The 22,502-nt window shown below is 35.7% G+C and overlaps 1 protein-coding gene across 1 annotated transcript in view; it reads left to right on the forward strand.

The window, feature by feature from the left end:
- The window catches only part of LOC117601723 (uncharacterized), a 388,515-nt gene that overhangs the window by 185,950 nt on the left and 180,063 nt on the right, over positions 1–22,502 (forward strand). The window contains exon 4 of the mRNA XM_034318866.2: positions 2,122–2,181. Within this exon, the coding sequence (XP_034174757.1) occupies positions 2,122–2,181 (60 nt within the window). The remainder of the gene's footprint in view (positions 1–2,121; positions 2,182–22,502) is intronic.

A 22,502-nucleotide genomic window follows, 5' to 3' on the forward strand; every position in this document is an offset into this window, starting at 1 on the left:
CGGATGTTCGAATCGATTCTACTTGCTTTTCTTGTTCGCTCTGACTGTTACGTCATAAATTATGAGCTTCCAGTTATCAGAATTTCTGTCTCATATCGGGTGAAAATTCAGAACTGAGGAAAATTTAATTATCGAGAAATAGTACTTGAAATATTTAAGTTTCCAACATTTCAACATTTCAGATTTCACGTATTTCAAAATTCTGTGATTCTACATCTGTACAATTTTAAGATTTAGATTTTCTAAATTCAAGGGTTCAAAATTTCACAGTATCAGATTTGCTACATCTCAAAATTACAAAATTACAACTCTTCAAAATTTTAGTATTACAAAAATTCTTAATTTTTAAAATATAAAAATTTCTGAATTTCTAGATTTTAGAATTGCAAAAGTCCAGATCCTAAAAATTGTAAAATTCCAAGATTCTAAAATTTCAAAATTTCTAAAGAATCTGGTACACTCCGAGCTGTATTTCTAATATACAATAAAGATTGAATAAATATTAATTAAAAATTCAAATTCAATTTTCTACAAAAATTTCTTATATACCACTTAATGTTCCACTATTTTTTAATAACTATAAATTCTCCTATCCAGCCGTCTTCTTCATCTCAGATCCATTATCCACATTGATAACAATTACTTTGAGTGGTTTTTTCTGCTCCCAGAAGCTGTTTGATCGATTTCTCTGGAGACCTATTGTCAGCAATTATATTCACCAGCTTTTATAAACAACAATAGAAGTTTTCAAGTTTATCCAGCTTGCTCTGTTACATTCAATAAGAGATCGTAGACTGGTCAATTACTCGTAGTTTCTGACTGAAAAGTTCTCCTTTGTAATTCTATCAATATCTACTATCACGCTGAACGTGTTCAACGTGAAAAACGATTTGATGTCTAACCGTGTATATCGTGTATGTTTCTCCGGCACTGGTTTGTTCATTCAACCGAAGAGTTACAGGTTTCGAAATTCGTACAAACAACGGATAAATAATACTAAGCCCGCGGCGGAGATTTAATTAATTTTCATGGTTTGCTATAACGTGGACGCAATAACTGAAAACTCGATTCACCGTGCAGAATGTGGAACGTTCAGCGACCAGGCGCATTTATCTATCTGAAATGCAATATTGATTCGCCGGAACAAGCTACGATTGTTTGCTTGACATTGTGCTGTTGGTGCACGCGTTACGGCCGCCTCTAAAAATTATATTGTCATTTTCGTTGTACGCGCCGATTGCCATGGTTTTAATTAAAACTGAGAATTTACGTTTCGAAGAATTACTTTTTTAAAATATACCATTACATAAATAGATAAACATAGTTGGGAGGTGACAAAATTGATGAATAATATGTTTGGTTGAACTTTGGATATTATTTAGAAATTGTTCTTTTGAAAATCATTTCAAAATGTCTCATTATTTATTGTGACCACTGCAAAAGTATAAACCATTTTTGCAGGAGCTTCGGTAACCGCACGCCAACGAGGAAGGGTTGAATTAAGTGGGATTGCGTCGTTAAATCACCCCTTTTTCTACTTTCTCTACGCCACATAGAGACTATAATTCTAAGCTCCATTGGCTCCTCTTTTTTTCTTTCAATATTTCACATCGAAACTTCCCCTCCTTGTTCGACGAATGCATTTTTTTCGCTCAGAGCCAGTTAATGGCCGGGCTGCAGCCACCGAACTAGACGGCATTTCGTAGATTTACGAGGCGACAGCTTTTACAACCGCGCTTCGGGATTCGCAGTTTCACCCGTAATATCCGGACGATTTCATGCAGGAAAATCATGCCTCTATTTCGAAACGACAACCCTTCGATGGATATCGAAGAACAGTATCCATCGAGCCGTCTAAAAGCTTCCATATGTAATTGCTGGTTTCTAATGGTTCCACCTCGGTTATAGTCTTTTATTTAAAAATTTATTCAGTGAATTGTAACTTTTTTTTATGTTTTGTGACATACAATGATTGTTGATTAGAAATTTGAAATTCATTTTTTTTATTCAAATTTAATTTTTGAGTTAGAGTTGAAATGGTCAGTTATCAAGAAAGTTATTAATTATTGACTCCAATTAATTTCAATTGATTTATTAATAGTATTGTATTTTTTGTTGCAGCCAACCATTTTCGGCACTGTGGCCTCGGACCTCAATCCAAAGGATGGCAACAGTCGAAGGGTGAGTTTTGTAAAATCTTCTTAGACTAAATTTTAAGGTTTCGTTAGTAATCCCTAAATGGATTGTTGAACAGGGATTTTAAGTAAATTCTATTTTTACACGTTTATCAAATGCTTACAATTTTTTGTTACACGAACAGCAAATGGAAACATTTTAATTTATCAAATTTTCAAAATAATTCATTTGTTAGTTTGTTGTTTTCATATAAAATTCAACAATTAAGCTGTCAATTTAATTTTGAAATTTTTTTTATATAAAAATTAGCAAACACAGTAATTAGAATTGAAATTGATATTAAGTACATTCATTTCATGCAAAATCATAAAATACACGAAGTGCAAAGAAGGTAAAATTTCATAAAAATAGCATGAAAGTTTTTGATCGCTTTAAATCATCGTTACTGCAGAAAAATATTCAGCCAGCTTTCATGGAAATAAGCTCAGCGTGCAAAGATTAAGAAGGAACAGGGAATGCTTGAACAATATCGCGAAAGATACGACGGTAAAGGCTTGCAGCAGAGGATCTTAGTCTTCTTCATGGTTCGGGTCTCACGAGACCCTTGCTCGTGTCTTAATGGGTAAAAATTGCTGCTAAGTCGCTGTTCTGTGCTCCCTTTAAACGCTCGAAGATAGAGCAGCGTTCTGGAGCTCTAATTAAAAGTAACTGCCGTACCAAGCAAGTCATTCAGCCTTGAAACCCTTTCTGCGGGAACCTTAACGTGCAAAGTCGCCAAGACTGTGCCCGCTTTTATACCTTGCATAAATTTTTCGTAATTGCGAAATCATGCAGAGTATACCTAGTTGGTATCGCATAAGAAAGGTGTATCGAAGTGTAATACTTTAATATTCTCATTCTTTTTCTTCTATTTCTGTTTGTTAAAAAGATCAGATCCAATTTTATTTTATTCTCCTTTATTTTATTGAACATTATCAATGGAAATTAATCGTATTGTCCTATAATTTCGAAGTACTTCCCGGTCCAAATTTCATGCTCGATCGAGCCGATCTGGAAGGCGAATATCACATCGTTACGCAGAGTTAATTAATCTACATTAGCAGGCGATAAAATGAGAAATTAATCGTCGATGTTCGGGCTCTGGCTACAGTATGACCGATTAATTTCGCCGTGGCGTTGAGATCGTAAAACAATGCGGCTGCCGTTTGACGAGCAACTTCGCGAGCGCATCATTTTGTCGATCACTTTTTTTTTTCTCTTTCTCTCTCTCGCGAAGCATACGTTGCCGTGATTTATGAAATATCCGTCGGAATGACGCGACGTGACGCGGATTAACGAGACGCGAATAATTACGTTGCCCTGATCGAACCTCGTTTCGTGGGGATATCGTAAAACTGCTGCTTCCGGAAGAGTTCATATACGAGGGGGATGATTTCTATTTCAGTGAAGTTTCATTGTCTCCAATTCTTAACTTTACTTCGAAATGGAATCGAATTAAATTCGATTATTTTGCAAATGGAGCATTGAACTAATTATCAAAAGTTAACGAAACTCGTTAATAATTTTTATAATTTTAAATAATTGTAAAGCAAAAAATTTCTAAATAGTCCTTTTGATAGCTGTAATTGTTCTAGTGTTAAATTTGACACGAATCATTTTTCTAAAATGGCAAGTTTTACGGTGAAACTTATTTATTGAGCCATTATAGTATCGTGCAAGGGTACAGATGAAATCTTTCGCGTCGCGAACCTTCAAGAGTCGAAGTGGTTCATAGAAAATTAACTTCATCAAAACTCTAAAAGGAAATGATCGCCAGTTTCAACGCCACTCGAGCATCTACTGGAAATCTCCAAGGAGCACGTTTCCGAGGCTCTTCTTCTTTTCAACATCTATAAATTGATAAAATAAAATGACTCGATCGACGTCTTTCCTAATACGTAGCCAGGGTAAAGGGACACAGATAACGAGACGGGAAAAGTTTGATATCGAAAAGAGAGAAGCTTAATCTATTATGGAAAAGGATGCAACGTCATATGAATCTCTTGACAGCCATTTACGAATAATGGTGGTTTTATTGAAATACGTGTGTAAAATAAAAATTATTGATTCTGTTTAATGGCAACGTGTGGTACGAATGGAGAAAAAAAAGGTTAACGAGATACATTTCTACTAATTGATATCGCGACAGCAGTAACACGAATTTAATTATTAGGATCGCTTTTATGATCCATTAAGAGAAATAATGAATATTAATCTATTTTGCTATGGTTTTATTATTATTTCAAAAATATTAATGTGTAGAATTTGCTTCCTTTAAAGAAAATTCTGAGGAATTAGATATTTATTGAATAGATTTGTGGATACTGTTCGCAGTAGAATAGGTTTAATATTGGTCAGCCATAATCTTTCTTAAGTTTATTGACAGAAACAGGGCTTGGATACAAAATTTCTAAAATTTGACATCGGTGTAATAATTATTACAATAATATTACACACTTTCAAAGTTTAGTTTTTACTAAAAGTTTGAATGTTCATTAAACTCAATGTATTCGTCAATATCGCATACAGTAGATCAAACCTTTTACGTTTTATTAAAAGGAATTTTTTCGAAATTGAAAATAGGTTCAATATCTATTAAAAAAAATATCTATCTAGTGTTATCCACATCCAGAGTTTATATTTTTTTATTAAAACTTTGACTACCAATTAAAATCAATATATTCGTCAGTGGTATACGCAGTAGAATAGGTGTAATATTGGTCAGCCATACATTTTTGCATTCTACACACGAGAACTTTTTCGAAATTTAAAATAAGTTCAATATCCATTAAAATAGTGTTGTACACACTCAGAGTTCAGTTTTCATTAAAACTTTGAATAACAATTAAAATCAATATATTCCTCAGTGATGTACGCAGTAGAATAGGTGTGATATTGGTCAGCCATAAATCCTCTTGCAGTTTGCTGACAGGAACAAGGTTCAGATATCAAATTTTTGAAATTGAAAGCAAGTTTAATAATTATTGAAACATTATTAGGAAACTTTGAATGCTAATTGAAATCAATAAAGTCATCAGTGCTACATATACGTAGTAGAATAGGAGTAATATTGATCAGTAACTTTCCTTACAATTTCCAAAATTCTCCAAAACTTTTACACATACTGACATCAGATTTGCGAAAATCGTCATCGTATTATTCAATCAATTCAATCTTTATCATGGCCAAAAGCCCCGATCCGTCCTCATTCACAATCCATGAGCGAATCAGCGAGCCAATAGGATGGCCTGAATCCTTAATAGCGACCGCTGCCACTAATAACCGCAAAAGCACGAAATCCTCGTCGAACGAGATTGACCCAGAATCAGGAACAGGTTGGTAAACAGCCGGAATATGGGCAAACAGTATGAATCAGTTTTTGGCCGGCTATCGGTGGAATCGATGCTTTGCATCCTCGTCCTTGTGTCTATTCACGTAAAACCCGTGGAAATGTGGATATGTATATCTGTGTGTGTGTGTTAGGGAAATTAGAGGAGTGGTTGCAATTCGTTTCAGCGCCGCTACCTGAAGGTAATCCGGCTACCACGTCGTTGCGTGAGCAACGAATGTAATACATGATGACGATGTCGATCGTTCCAAGTATCGTACCATCGATATCCTTGATCGATTCCCTTTCCATCGAACACCTTGTTCCGGTGAGATAACTTGATATGCAAGTGCTCGACAAAGTTCGTTTGACACTGTATACTATGCTCTTATGTTGAACAATTAATAATTTTTTGATTTTAAGTGAAATGAAAATTGAAGGATAGAAGATTTAATCTACCTACCTGCTGTGTAGTAGACTTGTAATCGAATCAGACTTCCCCAGGGAAGATAGCAATATAGAGGAAGTAGGAAATCTCAAAATTCTAATTTTGATAATATTAATATTGAAAGTGACTTTGATTTATTAATAATTATAAAATTGAGTATATAATTGAAAAGTACGAATAACAAATTAAATATTAATTCAAATTTTCCCACTTACTCTCTGCTATCTTATGAAATTAACGTAGTATTGATAATACTTATAATTGAATGAATCTTTTTGAAGAGAGATCATCTCCGATCTTTCAAATTCTACCCCTCAGTTAAATATAATTTTCCTGAGCATCCTGTAAGGTCAATAATGACTGTGTACATTTCTATATCATGTATAATCCCTTTTATTGTTATCATTTTTCGGAAGTATAATGAAATGCAATACATTTTTATTTCTCCTATGAAATTTAAAAAAAGCAAAGATGACCCCTTTTTCATTTTCCAAGTACTTACATGCTCTTCTCCAAGATCGTGTTTCGAAATTTACTCCCAGCTTACATTTCTGCCCACTGCCTGTTCCACGTTCAGTCAATCGCACGCAAAACACGTATCGTACTATCCGTACAAGGTGTACAGTATGTAATGTATGATGATGGTAGCGTAGCACGAAACGGGATTGGGATTGTGGTGTACAGCTAACGCGTCAATCAGATTTGATATCATCATTGCCAGCAGCCGCCTAGACGGTGGTCAGCTCGTAGATTACAATGTGTTACGCATATTGTAGCGGCGATGGAGTGCTGAGGAGGATTAACCGAATGAAGGCTGAAGGCGAACGTACGGACAAGCGTACGTTCGTTCCAGGTTTACTTGTTACGAGAATATGCTCGAAACATTCTGACATCTCGGTTTGTCTGAGAAAATCAGTTAGTAATAGTTTTTACAAACAAATTACATTTCAAATATGAATTAACCGGGTTGCATTCTGACAGCGAGATAATCAGATGAATTCTACTTCTTGCAAAGTCAGATTATGTTTTCAATCTTCAAGAAACAAAGTAGCTAACCTAGTTTGAACACCAAACAAGTTTCTATTGTACAAGACAACAGGTCTCTTGCTGTCGTTTTGGAAACGTGCTTTGCTTAATTATTTATTTATAATACAAATTTCTTTCGAATTTCTCATAGTGAAAGGGTTGAAGCTGTGTCAGAAGATGAAATATTTCAAGTATTTCACATTTTTCCACATTGCTTTTTAAAGGCACCATATTTCTTCATTTCCTTGATTACTATTTCAAGCAAGAAACATAAACAAAATTATATTTTCAAAAATCATCCATCTTTTAATCTACCAAGAGTATTGTACCCTCGACGGAGAATCAAGGAGCAAAAGGGATGTAAAAGGTTAGAAGGGGTGAAAAGAGATGGATGAAGAGCAATCGCGCTCCCTCCATCCTACGGTCCACCATATGCAATATTCGTATTACGACCCCTTCATATATTGCACCGTTGATTGCGATCGTTTAACGGATGGCCAGCTTGGTCGTTCATCTTCGTTCCCGTTTGGCGAACGTTTACTTTAAGGATTAATTGGAACATCCTGCCCTAATTACCATCTGCTCTCGATTTCCTTCCAATTTTACTTTGATAAATTATTCGAACTGTATTAAATTTTAATTGCTCCGTGAGCCTGTTACAATCGCAATTACCACGTGGATAATTTCAACGGATGTGATTAATATCGCGATGCACAGATTGGGATAATAGATCGTTGGTGTTTTAATTCTTTCTTTTTGCGAAAGGTTTTTTAAGAGGGCTTTTTGGACAGAGACTGCAGGATTAATTGCGAATTCCTAGAGGGGACATAAATATCGAATATTGCACGCATATCGAAGCGTTTGGTGGAGTAGATTTACCGATAAATATTGCGATACACCCTCTGCTCGATGATAATTTAATATTGCCGGAGTTAGTTGAATATACGCGAGTTTTGGATAATTTACTGACCAACTATAATTTGTGTCATACTGCATTACGCATTTGAGAGAAAAGAATAATTAAAAAATAATTAAAAAATTCATATTATTATCGCAAGTAGAAGCAGACTGGGAATTAAATTTTTATCGGGAGATTAATGACATTAATTAGGCCCCAAATCTTTACCGGTTCTCCAAAAATTTTCCTCGACTTCCGATGATCAATCTGCCTCTGATCGCAAGCGAGACTGAATATTACAAGATCTCAGGTAAAATTGGGACATAATTAACAAGAATGCAATATTTTTAATTTAATTGTTTATTCGCCGAATAACAATCGCGCAGGGCGAACGTGTTCTCCATGATCATTTGTTAGAAATGGTATTCATCAGGATCGTTCTTGCGAAAAGGCAACTTCCGTTCAAATAAACTTCTCTATTTGGCTGTTCATCTGTCTACTTTGAGAAACGGTCTTTCAGCGTGACACACGAGTGATTACGAATAACTAGTCCGGTTGTAGCAGCAGTAGCGAGACTGGATGGTATGGTCGAGTGATAAATCGAGTCACAGGACCACGTCACACGGTGTTCCCGATTCCCATGTACCTTTCCTATGTCCATCACCGCTTGCGTATGATTGCGCCGTTCCTGCGCCACTTGCGTGAACCTGTGAACCTAGTGGACGTCCATTTTTTTCCAAAATATGTTACCCTTTGGGTCGATGAAACTCTGTTAAAAATGGCACTTGTTACATTTGCTTAGGCTCAGCTTACTGATCAGTTTCAGACCCAACAGTACAGGTTTGGTTGGGAATTTTTTCGGGTTCAGGTAGAATTCCGAAAGTTTGTCCAGTACGTAAATTTGATCGGTTCCTGAAATTACGGGTGCGAATTTTGAGTTGGGTCGAGTCGAGTAATGATCGGGTCAAGTCAGGCAAGATCCCAAAAGTTTGTCTAGTACATAAATTTATTCGGATCCCAAAATTTTGGTTACTATCATTACTCGACCCAACCCGACTTGATCCAAGGCTCAAGTACCGAATTTTTGCACACCTCTATTTTTTTCTTTTTTTTTATATAGATTTAAAATAAAAAATATTCCCAATTTTCTTTCGACAAATCTTGAAACTTCTCCGATACAGAGCCGAAGTTGAAATAGATTTTCATTCACTTTCGTTTCAATTTCCTATTGACAACTTTTCACCTTACGTTCTTGAAAATGGCATTGAATCGGCAGACCCTGTTGATCGCTCGTCACGCGAATTTCTTAACCGACATAATTTCCGGAAACGCAAGCTACCCCCGTCGTCTGAAAAGGAAGCAGACGTACGATCTTATCAAAGGCAAAGCTATCCTCGTTCGAGCAGTTCCTTCTGCCGTGTACGCTCGACTCGACCGGATTTCCGGTGAGATTTGCATAATCTGTGCACGATACGAGCGAAGCCAGAGGATATGAGAGGCCATAGTCGTACGAGCGTCGCTTTCTGCCGATATCGTAGTGGTATCGTCGATTCTTTGTATCGTTGCACCGCGATTCGTACAGTTTACCGTAAAAGCCTGAATTTTCCGAGCCTCGAACGTGAAAGTTTATCGCGAGAAGACCGAGCTTTCTTTATTAACGAGCGAAACGTGAATTCTTATTCTTCTTTTTACGAAATTTCCGGAATACAGTTCGGGGAAAGGAAACATCGAATCTACTGGAAAATTATACCGAGCCAAATTCGATGGCCGTTTGCATAGAAAGGATCTTGTTTATTTCGTGGTTGCTCAGTTTCAGCATTTTATAGAGCATTTTGACTATTTTCACAAATCTGGATTGAAACGAAACGATTTCCTACTGTCCCATTTTATTTTTCTTCAATAAAATCGTAATCAAAGTCTTGATGTTTAATTTTAATGGCTATATTTATTTGAGAACATCGATTCACCGTTTCTTTTTAAATCGTTGAAATAAAATACGAAGGGGTCACTAGAAGAATCTTTCAACGCGACGAAATATTTTGGTAAAAGAAATATGTCGTAAACGAATCTTGCAAACCGATCCGGTCCACGTTTTACTCGAGCTCGACTCCGGTTGGAGTGATATAAATTTCTCGAATTTCTTGGGGCAGCGAAGTAGTGTACGTTATCCGCGTTCTATCTGTCCAACTGAAGTTTTTACAGCTGCACCAATTTTACGATCATGGTTGTTCTCGATCACCTGGCTGAACGTCCTGGCGAATCGACTACGAATGGACGACCGCTCGAACCCCTCGATATCACTAAATCCAGATCCTTCCACGAGCATAAGAAAGTAAAACATGAAAACGTATCGTTGATCGTTTCACGAGAAAGTCTAAACAGTTTAACCTTTGAGCTTGATTTTTTATTCAGAATGATTTTTTTATTAGATGTACAGTATCGAGCAAAGTAAGTTTCTTGAGGGAAAATAACGACATAAGAGAAGTATAGGAGAATTTTTAATTGATGATATTAATATTGTACAATAACTAATTTAATGACAAAATAATGTAATGTAATAATTCAAATTTTCCGCGTAAACGATTATTATGCACATAAGAACTATAGACTAAATAAAATTATTGATATTTCAAATTTTTTAAATAAATTTCATAAATTTCAGGAAGGTAGTAACCCTACATACGAAACAAATTTTGACTTAATTTTTCTGCTTCTTGATAGTTTTCGGGGAGGTGATACTATTTCTGCAGAAAATAAACTATAATATACGGTAGAAATTTTGACTTAATTTCCTGGTTGTCCGCTGTCGCGTCGAAATTTCGTCACCACGCGACCGGTAATCGAGTTTCTGCCCTGGCTATAGTCGAATTAACGGTATCGAAACCGCGGACGTATCGGTAACAAAGGTTGTCAGCTCGCGTTTCGTTTCGCGTATCGAAGTTCCGGTTGCCGCGGCCGCAAAACGCCGTGAGATCCCATGCACGTTGCAACGTAGTGTACCAACTGCAACCGTACGGTTGCAACTGCACCGTCGACCAAGGGTTCGCTGCTCGTCCGGGCAATTTGTCATGTCCGGCGACGGCTAGCTGCCCTGTACGTTTGATGCCCCTTGGATTAATTGCCTTTGCCCAGGATGCGCACATGGCCGCCATGTCGCGTTTGATACTCGCGAACTTCATCATCGGTCGTGTAATTGCAGAAAAGGGGATTCCAGGAATCTGGAAGAGGCTAAGTGATTGAGTTGCATTTAATCCTCGGGGGTGATTAAGTACCTACTTCTATATTTCCAGGTTCCGTTTTTCATTTTTCGGTACTTTGATGGTGATTTACGTTTTTAAAATAAAAATTTATGCAAACAATTTTATATATTAGAGATATTGATATGTCAGATAGGAATTCATTATTATTGATAAATTGTAGTGCAGTAGGCTCGCGTTATATTGCCGTTGATGGAACTAAACAGTGAAAAATTTGTCAAGCTACCATTTGATGGGAGAGGAGATAGAACTGTATCATCTTTGTAAACTATGATGGTAGAAAGGTGGCACTGGTTTGCTTTAAAATCCATGTGGATGTCAAACCACTCACTTGGCAATATAACGAGAGTCTACTCTAGAAATAATTATAAACTGTATTATAGTTAACTCTCTATGCTATATTTTAATTTTTTGAGTATTATTTTTAATAGATGAGGGCGTCTAATTATAAATTAAATAGGAGTAGTCAATTTTATTTCAAGTGAAAGTCAGAATACTCATTAGATTACTCATGTCAGGTAATCTAGGATCGATCTTATCTCCAGGTTATAGCAACATTTGTATTGCACTTCACTCCCATTTGACCATTCTGTTTTGAGTGAATCCGTATATAATTTTTCAAATGTTTTCTTATCTAACAAACGTCTATCAAGGAAATGAAATGCAGATAAATGCATCTCTTTGACTGAATTGCATTCGCCAAGCCCATGCATCAAATGCATTTCTGCAATTTCCTGGTTAGAATACTTGTTCACAATTATTTTATATCCTTTAGATTCATATAGAAAAATAAATTAGTAAATAAATTCCTAGAAATCAGTTGTATTAGTCCAATTTTCAGCAGTGTCCAAATAATTCTCCCAGTTCGTTGTTGCAACAGAACAAGGAATAGGCTGTTTAGGTGATTTCACCTTTAATTTATGTGCTCGTATACGACTGTTGGTCACGGATGTGATATTTGTGATTGTACAGTGGACACTGAAATGAGAAGCATCTTGCTCGTTAATCACCTTTAGATTGATGCACTCCAAGTTGAACGTGTGCTGTGCTCGTGAATTACTACAACTACGAGAGAGATGACAAATTATGACAAGCATTCAACGTTTCCCGTGTAATTCATTGCACAGTTTCGGCAATTAACGGAGTAATAATAAATTAATTAGCCACTTAATATTTATTACCGCATAAATCAGGGAGTTATTTACTAATACAAAATTACGTTTCAATTACGAAATTTGTTATATTTCATTAACAAAATCCTAGAATGAAAAAGAAAACAAAGAAAGTTTAATATTAAAAAATACTAATTGTTTGAAACATTTTTCATTGAAACAGGATATCATAATATTTTACTGAATTATCTGACCAGATTTAATCACAATACCCAATATTGTTATAACAGAGGAATTGAATGTTTGCAAATGTATTGTTACACGTGATATCCTGTAACAGTATTGTAACTATTATTTCCTGGAATTGGAGTTTCCTAACAAACTTGCTGTAGTCCAGTGATTATTGCCCCGAGGCTTTACGTAATAGCAATGATAATAGTAACGATCATAGCATTCATAACGATAGGAGATGATTGTGATATTTGCCCTGGAAGATAAACGAACGGAAAATGCGATAGTTGTTTCACGTTTTCCGCTGGTGATCTTAAAACGAATAACAGCTTCTCGTGCACGCCAAATTATTTCTTGGAATACCGCCAGGAGATGAAAGATTCGATGGAGTCTGAAATTGTAATAACTGAAAGGAACATCAGTGATCAATATCTTCATCGATCATTTATGTAAAACTAAGTAATCTAGATGACATGCAGATTTTCTGATTCAAATGGTACTTTAAATTTTATGTATTTCCTCGATTTTTAAAAAATTGCCTGTCGTAGGGGTAGTTGATTCCTCCAATTTCAAATTATCAAATAACTTTATTTTTCCAAAGTTTCCAAATAGGGGTGTGCGGGTACCCGAAATTACGAACTCAGGCGAATTCGGAAAAATTCTGATCGACTCGGAAAATTGCGTGTGGCCTTAGATAAAATCGAGGGGCTCTGGTAAATTCAAGGGGCTTGAACTCTGATTAACCTCTAATTAAATATTCCATTTTCTCTATGAAATCGGTTGTCCTCTAAAACAACATTTACCATCTCCGAGAGATGGTAATTTATAACTATTAAACGATCCAAAATTCCTTGGAAATTGACCGCGCAATAGGCTTCAGATTGTTTGCGCGAGGATCAAAGTAACCTAGTAGAAGGATCGCCATAGAACGCGTTGAGTTTCGGCTTAAAAACGGTTTCACGGCCGCTTAGCGAGCGGGTTAAGCAAACACACGTCGTATCGCGTTCTATTCTGGCCGAGTGGAAAATCGTTCTCGCGTCTGGCTGGTCGAGAGGCTTTCGATTGGCCGTTCGTTTCCCAGGAAATTAGATCGGCCAATTCCCGTCGGCATCAATACAGACGTAGCAGAGGTGATACACACGTGGAACGGGGAAGCGTGGAAAAGGTGGATCGAGTCACGTATTACGGGTCTGAGCTTGGCGAACACGAGCTGAATGATGCTCGTGCGAAAAAACTGCAAAACTTTCGAAACTTGCTAACGGCCCTCGCTAACGAGACGTTGTAGTCTTTGCGCGAAGCTGCTACGCAAACTGACCAGTCAGGAAGTTGAAAACCGTTTTTCTTTCGAGATTCTTGCCGGGGGAACAAATACTCGTTAGAGGTATTCTATCCTCAGCTGGGACATGAAATAACCAGACAGGTAACCTTGTAAACGATGCAGGTGATGAATACTGCTCTTAATCAGTGTTGAGATTCATGATAACTCTCATTTTTGTTGCTAATGTCGATATTTGAATGGTGATTGACTATTGAAGAGATTTCGTTGATTTTTGAAAAATATGTGGATAAAAGAATTTATTACAAATTTGAACGATACAAAATTTAATTAGGAATATTTCATGACCCAATTAGTGGAATATTAATTTTTGGAGGTGAGCGAGAATTCGAAAATTTCGGGTACCCGATACTAGAGGTGGGTATGTATTGTTCGATTCTTGAACATTTATACTTTTGATAATTCGATTCGACTTAAATCGAATCGAACCGATTCGGCTCGACCCCATTTAAACCGAGCCAAATTGAACTAAACCGACCCGATTCGACCCGACTTAAATTGAATATTTTCAGATTCTGGTACACCTCTATTAATTATGTAGACAAGAAGCTTTATGAATAGTATTATTTGTAATTATTACCATCGTCATACTCGTAACTTTTTTTTATTTGAATAAATTTTTTCATTAGTATAACGTATAAATTTTTCTGACACTGTAATTTATACGTCCTTCTGTATCACTGAACAAACAAATTTTGTTTTATCTAACGAAATGTTATAGAAGTTCCAATATATTGTCAATTTAAAATGACAGCTTTGTGTTCGATGTACTGTAATGAATTTTATAAAACTAATTGCAGTCAGATGGAAATGAAAAAGGAAATGAATTGAGCATTGAGATGTCAATATCTTGATTGTCAGGTTTCGAATTAAGTAGATAAATCGGTACATGGGCAGACACGATACAATACCAGTGAATACAATGCATCATTGTAATGGAATATTTTGATTATTCCAAATATATTGATACATTTTAATTTTGAATAAAGGAATATTATATTCAACTCTAATTTATAATTAAAGAATATTTAAAGAATAATTTAAAAAATTTTTATTATATAATTTATTTGAAGATGTTTTGCAATATAATAGAAACGATTGAATTTTATTAATTCAGAAAAGTGTAGAAAATTGGAAAAAAGTAGAGGATGAAACCACGTGGAATCAGGTATGTTGAACAAGAGGGAATAGTAGAATTATCGGTTAAAAAGTGGAAGGGGAGGGAAACGATCGACAAAAAGGAGGACAATAGAGAAGGAGGTAAAGGAACGGCGCACAGAGGCTTGCAACGCGCAATTGTGTATTTATTTGAATGGTTTCCCGGGGATTAGACGGTTTAAAAGGATTAAATTAGATTGTGTTTAACCAGTGGCCGAGGGAGACCGGTAGCACGCCGCTGGAAACGGTCCAGTGAACTTCCGGTTTCCAAGCTGAAATTTACTCGTGCATCCAAACTGTTCGCGGTTCGAAACAATTGTTTCTCGTGATGTTCGATCACTGATTTGTCTTTGAACTTTCTATCTTTACCATTCACAGAAATCAATGTTAATTTTCAAGTAATATTTCAGCGATAATTATTTGCTAATTGATATCATTGATCACTTCAGTTGGCGAATTTCTAAAAACTGAAAATTAAAGATTGAATAAAATAGTAGAATGAAATTCTTAACTTCTCAACATTAAATATTTTATAAGTATGTCAGATAATGATAAGAGTTTTATTTATCTTAAACTGGGAAAATTGTATTGATTAAACTCATTTAAAAATAATTTGGTGAAGCTGGAAGTAATGCTTCCTTGCAAGAAAGTTTTACTTCTAAATTGGTGCAAAATAATTAAGAGAGATCCAATAATTTAATTATAGAACATTAACGTCATTAAATATTAAAATTTTAGTTTAACTTAACTGTTAATTTAACTAAGTTATAATTGTAAATTTTTTTTCAAAGTTATGAAATAATTACAGATAATATTATGAATCATGGTTACTAATAAGTCATGGTTACTACAGTTATTAAAATAGTCATTATCCACTTTTCAAATACATAAAAACGCGAGAGTGATTAAGAAGGTATAATGCTAAAGTAAGCACCGAATACCAAATACGTTTATAAAATGATGAACAAAGAAAAAGTATTACATTTATAGTATCTGAGGCATCTTCCCAATTAATGCCAGTTTTCCGTAAGTAATTCTATCGCGCGTAAAATTCGATGGCGGCGCTACACCGCGCCAAATAAACGTTCGGCCAAGAAAAATACAGCGATCTAAAGCAACCGATTAAAAAGTTTTCTTGTTCTCTCGAACGACATCGAGGCGTAATTCGAAAGGACGAAAGTTTCGGAATCCTTGAAAGTTTCGCAAATCGCGAGAACGAGCGGATCTCGGTTCATTATTAACTGTGCTCAGCACAAAGTGAACTTGCTTGATCTTTACTACTGACGTTACTTTGACGTTTCTTTCTTGCTTCGTTCAGTCTACGAAACAAAGATGAATTTCCATTTGCTTTTGTACTTTGAATCTGCATACCTTTAACAAGAATATCGTAAACTTGGTTTTTTGCTTATGTATCAATTTTCAATTTATTTAACAATAATAGATCACGACGCTTATGATGTACAATATCTAGTTTTCCTAATTTCAGAGATTCTGTTTGGAAATCAAATAAAAATTTCATTATTCCATAAATAAAATTTAGTCGATTGTTACAAGATAAAGGGTTCATATCTCTAATTTCATCAAAAACGACGTTCCTTCATGATTCATGGTAATTTCCTATTTCCTCGCTTCTCTCCACATTCGCCAATCTTTCGGTATTCCTTTCGCGAACGAGCTTGGATTTCCATTTGCCCGCTTATTTATTCATTGTCCTGCGAAAGAGGAGGATAGAATACACAAATGGCTACGGAGAGACCGAAAACATGCCGAGATCAGGACGGATGTCGACGAGATTAAGCTGCTTTCAGTCGGCATCAAATATTTATCGATCGAACGTCATCTGTGGCTCGTACCTCGCCAGTTGAGACTTTGTTTCCCGTTGGTGTGTTCCTCTTTTTTCTGTTTCCTTCTACCAGGACACATCCTGGAAACTCGCAGGGAGTGGCTAAAGGGGAGTTGGTCGCTTGGTTCGCTGGTTTGTAACTTGGAATGATGCATGGGTGGCTATTGGGAGAATGCAAATTGAAAACCAATATCCAACGCCAACCGTTACGGAATACCAGGAGACTCGTAGATTCTACCGCGGTTCAACCACGGGTAGAACTTTCAATATCAGGGAAGAACTCAATGTACATTCTTTCGAGAGCTTCTGAAGGAATCTTTATTGTTGTCTCGCTAGCTTCTTTTAATTTTTATGTTGCTATAAAAAGGATCATTGGAGAAAGGATCGTAAGAAAGTTGTTAACTTATAGTGTTAAGGGAAACTTGTATTATATTATAAATTACAGTTGAATTGTAATAACTTTTTATTTTAATTGATAGGGTATGTTATAGTTAGAAATTTCTCAGAAATTTAACCCTTGAACGGCGGGGCCTGGGTCAATCGTAACCTAAACTTACAAAACATACCCAAGGAAATTAACCTGAAATTAATTGTTCAATTTTTAAACAAAAGAGTTTCATATATTGAAAGAATAGTTTTTAAAAGAATGCTATAAAATTTAGAAAGCAAAATATCAAATACAAGATTAAAGTCAATCTCTCCATGGTCCGTCGTCCGAGGGTGAAAGTAGGGACGGTGTAAGTAAAATAGATCAATGCTTACGCAGACAGGCAGTAAGTAGCATAGGTTTATGCATGCGTCGTCGTCCAATAAGTGAAGTACACTAACGTATAATCCGCCATCTGGGAATGGTCACATTAAATAATATAATTAATTTATTAGACATTTGTGTCATTTCATCATTCTTAATTAATGAAAGAGTCCAGATTAAATAATTTTACTAACAGAATTTAATTAAATGAAATAGTAATTAAGTAATGAGAGATAATATTTAATATACTCTGGTAATGTCGTGCCCAGATAATGTATGTATGATATTCAGAGAGGTTGTTACCCTAAGTTTTCTCTCGGATTTACTTATAGCTTTTTCTAAAAATGTTGTTAATTCTTCAACTGAAAGTTTAATTTATCATTTTACATTATTAGTATAATAACAATAATATTATCCAAATTTACACTTTCTTTCTTATTTTTTAACATATCAACATATTAAAAGTGAAATTATTTTATTTTTCAATTTAATTATTCATCTTGCTATTTATTGTTATTAATCAAATTTTAGTAACACTTGTAATAATTGAGAGTATTCTTTCTTTCTTTGTTTTACAATTAATTAATTAAAGACATCCAACTTCACTCGATGTGTTGACAAATCCGATTAAAATTCTCTTTTCTGAACTTCATCTCGTGTGACTTTTAAGCTTTTACTTAATTACTCAAGCATTCTGGAAACGTTTTTTAATTCAAGAATCGAAGTTGCATTAAAAGGTTCTCTGCTGGAATTCAGTCCTCTTTTTATAAAGAAAAAAATTTGTTCTTTTTCTTCATTCTCACGACTCGTTTCTAATGCCTTCTGCTTTAAAGAATGCTTTTCTTTTGTTTGCAGTCTCTAGACTGCAGTGGAAGGAAACGAGAAATAGATTGTTCGATCGAATCAATCGCAAAGGTGTTGAAACAATAAAAGTACCTCTTGAATCTCTAATTTATTCCACTAAGTAAATTTTCTGTAAGCTGTAGATTGTATAGAATTAATTGGACGATATTATTGATTGCAAAGTTATTCCAGGAATAAATGATCGAAGTTCGTTTCTTTTACTTTTAACGAGGACCAATGTCTTAAAATACCGTTTTCTAAATTAAAGTCAGTTTTATAGTATAAATATTTTTTTTACGTATTTTTCTTCTTTTTAATGAAAACTGTGAAATCGTAGTACTTTAACCAACTTGTTTCGTAATTAGTTTTCGCGGTAGGATTTCATGAAGTACAATAAAAACAATTTTACGGTAGATATCTATTTAATAATGTAGGGAGTTGATATCTCATAATAATTAGATCTTTCTTTAACTTGTAATAAACCCGACTTTGAAATTAGTTCCACGTAGTGAAAATAATCAAATCATAATATCTTGGATTATAATATCTTTTCAAATATTGACAAATAAAATTTTAGAATAACCAAATTTCATGAATTACGTACGAATACTTCATACATTATTACCAGTGAAATTTTCGTGTATTATGATAATTTAAACTGAATTAATATAATTAATTTCAGTTGTCCAAATTATTAACATGGCATATCCGGACAATTATTATTAATATTTAATGATGATTCAATTTTCATCGTAATTAAAAGTGTCGGAATTATGTAACTCGCATTGCGATTGATTTCATAAATTATATACGAATACTTGATGCCTCACTAAACTGAAATTTCATCTAACCGTATTGATATATAATAGTTTTAATTAACCAGGCTATTAATGCTAGGAAGCCATATTAGATACATACAATCATTATCAATATTTGATGATAATTCAATTTCCATCTAATCTCGAACAAAATTCAATAAATCCTTCTTCGTTTAAATACCTATTTTATTTTATAAATTGATTCTAAGAATGAAGAAAAAATGTTGAAATTGCTTAACAACAGATCACTATCGATTTCGTAGACTGGGTAAATATTTGATTTGACGAAAATTCGGGAAAAGCGTGGTATCAACGATTAGCCGACGAGATTTGCAGTGATCGATCCCGCGTATCGAGTTACACGGTCGAGCTAGGCGCCGGGCGGCAACTAATTATAACGAAAATTGCGAACATCCTCGTCGTACGTGTCGGGGCTGATGTAAAATTTGGTGATCGTCGCAGCTCGATCCTGTGCCTCGTTATTCCAGCTTTTAGCGAAATTACATTCACGGCTTGTTAATCGTGTCCGACGTATCCAAAATTCCTACTCCCTGTGAAATTCATCACGACGACACCCTTAACTGTGCGAAACCACATGAGTTTTTCGATGCTTAATTTTTTAACACGTTTATCCTGTCCTCCGCCCATCTCAACATATTCGAACGATTTATCGCGATAAGTTGCGTTCAAATTCGCCAAACGATTAATCATAGCGTTGAAAAATAAAGCGCCTTGAAAGGGTGGAAGTTAAATGGGTTTTTACAGTGGTGAATTTTAAACTAAGCGTGATGATACATTCGGTAGTAAATTTAAGGGATGAGGAAAATTTTGCCAAGAAATTGTCAAATTTTTGTTAGAAACTTTTTAATCTAAAGAGTCATTTAGGGTGGTTTCCTTGTTATATTTTATCGAACACGTAACAAACGGAAACAGGTTTTCTGCTTGATACTCAGGGGTTGATCTTCGAGCAATAAAGACTTCGATGTCTCAGCACATTCGTGTTTGATTAAGGAATCTTGAATCGGGCTGGACGAAATTCGAAAGGATCGTAAACACGATGGAAGGGGTTTCGCTACTTGTACACCGTTGTGTTTATCTATCTGCTCTTATTTGTCTATCTCTAGTGGCGTAACCGCACTGGGTATTAAAATAAGCGAGTGAAACTTTACTGTAGAAGTTAGCAACACTGTCTTCGCTGCAATTTCTCCGGGAGCTACCACTCAGAGTTTCCTCGACTTCTCTCCTTTTCCTCTTCCCTGTCTTTTCGAATCTCCTTTATTGCTCTTTACGCTTCTGCTCTGTCTTTTGTGGCAACAGATGAGTCGCTCGCGTCTCAAGAGATCGGCTATTGTGGAATATGGACAAGCAAGATATTTGCTGTTGTAATTGAATTAAAAAAGAAACAAAGAATTTTTGAATGTTTATTATGAGTTTCATTATGCAGATTCTGAAAAGTTGTTTTTTAATTATTACTTTCTTAATAATGATATAAAATTGTATTTCAGTGTTTCATGTTTTATATTTCGACAACGACAGTAAACCAAATAATTTTTGTTTGACATTGATATAGTTAAATGCTCTAATTATAACACAGCAATAGCATGGTGAAGGTGGTAACGTGTACTCCTTCGTAACCAGTGTTTTTTTTGGGCGTAGGTTCGAGTCCCGCAACATTCAAAATTTTTTTTCTACAAAATTATTAATTAAAATTCAATAAATAATAAATTTATAGAAAACTGGAATTTTATAGGCTCAAAAGGTCATGATAACTAATTCAAATCAACATAAATCTGTCAAATGTACGATTGTGTATTCCTAGGTGTCATAGATCGTCCTCCTAATAACGAATCCAAAGAATCTTCATAAATTCGAAATTAAATTAAACATTTGAATTAATATTCTCCACTGTTTCACGAAGACTGGTAGAGCATCTTCTATAGTTTTCAGCGACAAAACGAATTTGAATGGGTCTCGCGTTTCTCTTCGTCGATCCGCCCCAATGTTTCCTGAGGATACACTTCGCGGCGTATTCTCATAATGGCTAGTTTTCAAGCATAACGGTGTCGATCTTGATGGCGACTGTTCGCAAGTCGAAGGAAAGTCCGTGACGGTAAAACACTTGGTGTAGCAGAAGCAAGAATGCTTTCAGCCCCGAAGAAGTTACCCTCTCTTTCTCTCTGCCGAAGACTACAGGACCTCGAAAGCGGTCTTCTTTCGCGATAAGAGCTTTCCTTAGAACTCCATCGTCGAGTCTCTTATCACGTGATGCATCGTGATAGAGACGAATGGATGGAAAGAGCGGATGGAGTCTACCCTTCGCGAGGGTAGCCTAATTACCCTTAATGAATGTGCCGCTTTAATTGAAAACGCTTCCCTTCGTAAGCACGACTTTTAGTTTCGGATCGAAGGTCTTCCTGACTTGCAAAAACCCGGATGAGGGCGTGGAAATGAGGCAAAAAGGGAATGAAGGATTACGTGCTACTCGTCGAGGATCTGATAGTGACCTGGCTCTTCTATCTTTTTTTACTCCTTTCTTCTTACTTTTACTTTTCGTTTTTCAACCACGTTCGACTTGAATATTCCTATGCTTTCGAAGTGTCTACGTGGCACCTGAAATATGATTGGAGGAAAGAGGTCTTGATTAATATTTCATAATTTAAATGATTGCAATTTTTCTAGTCCCATCATTCTTAACGTTCGGAATAAAATTTTGTAACACGGAGTTAAAAGTAAAGATCAGCGAATAAATCCTGTCTTAGATTTTTGAAAAAAAGGATTCCAAAGATTATCTTCGGATTTTCTGGAACAAGAAGCTTTATGGAAGCGAGCGAGAAAGGTAGGAAGCGTGTCTTAGCGATTATCCAAGGGATAAAGCAACATCGGTGACCAACGTTCCGAAGGAAAACGAGGTTCAGACGCGATTTAGGTCGATTGATCGAATCAGCTGGTAGGTTGCAAGCATGTGGCCAAAGCCCGCGTTTTCCTAAACTCGAACGATTCAACCGATTGTCTTTCGACTGAATGCCGTGGTGACCCGCTCTTCCGGTCGGCCGGATGTATGAAGCAACGATCGTTTCGCTATTCGATTTCAGGCCTTTGTTCGATTCCGAACAGTCAGGAGGACGACGACCGTGCGGACGACGTCGTCGACGACGTCTACGATCGAGATTCGTTGAACAATGGCGTGGCTGACGCGAGAGTTTCATCCATTGTGCGGTTAACGTTGCCAGTATTATTATCCAGCCTCGACTTTTGATCGTAACCAATCGATACTATCG

This window comes from Osmia lignaria, chromosome 6 (genome assembly GCF_051020975.1).
Source record: "Osmia lignaria lignaria isolate PbOS001 chromosome 6, iyOsmLign1, whole genome shotgun sequence".
In the NCBI taxonomy this organism is placed as follows: Eukaryota; Metazoa; Arthropoda; class Insecta; order Hymenoptera; family Megachilidae; genus Osmia; species Osmia lignaria.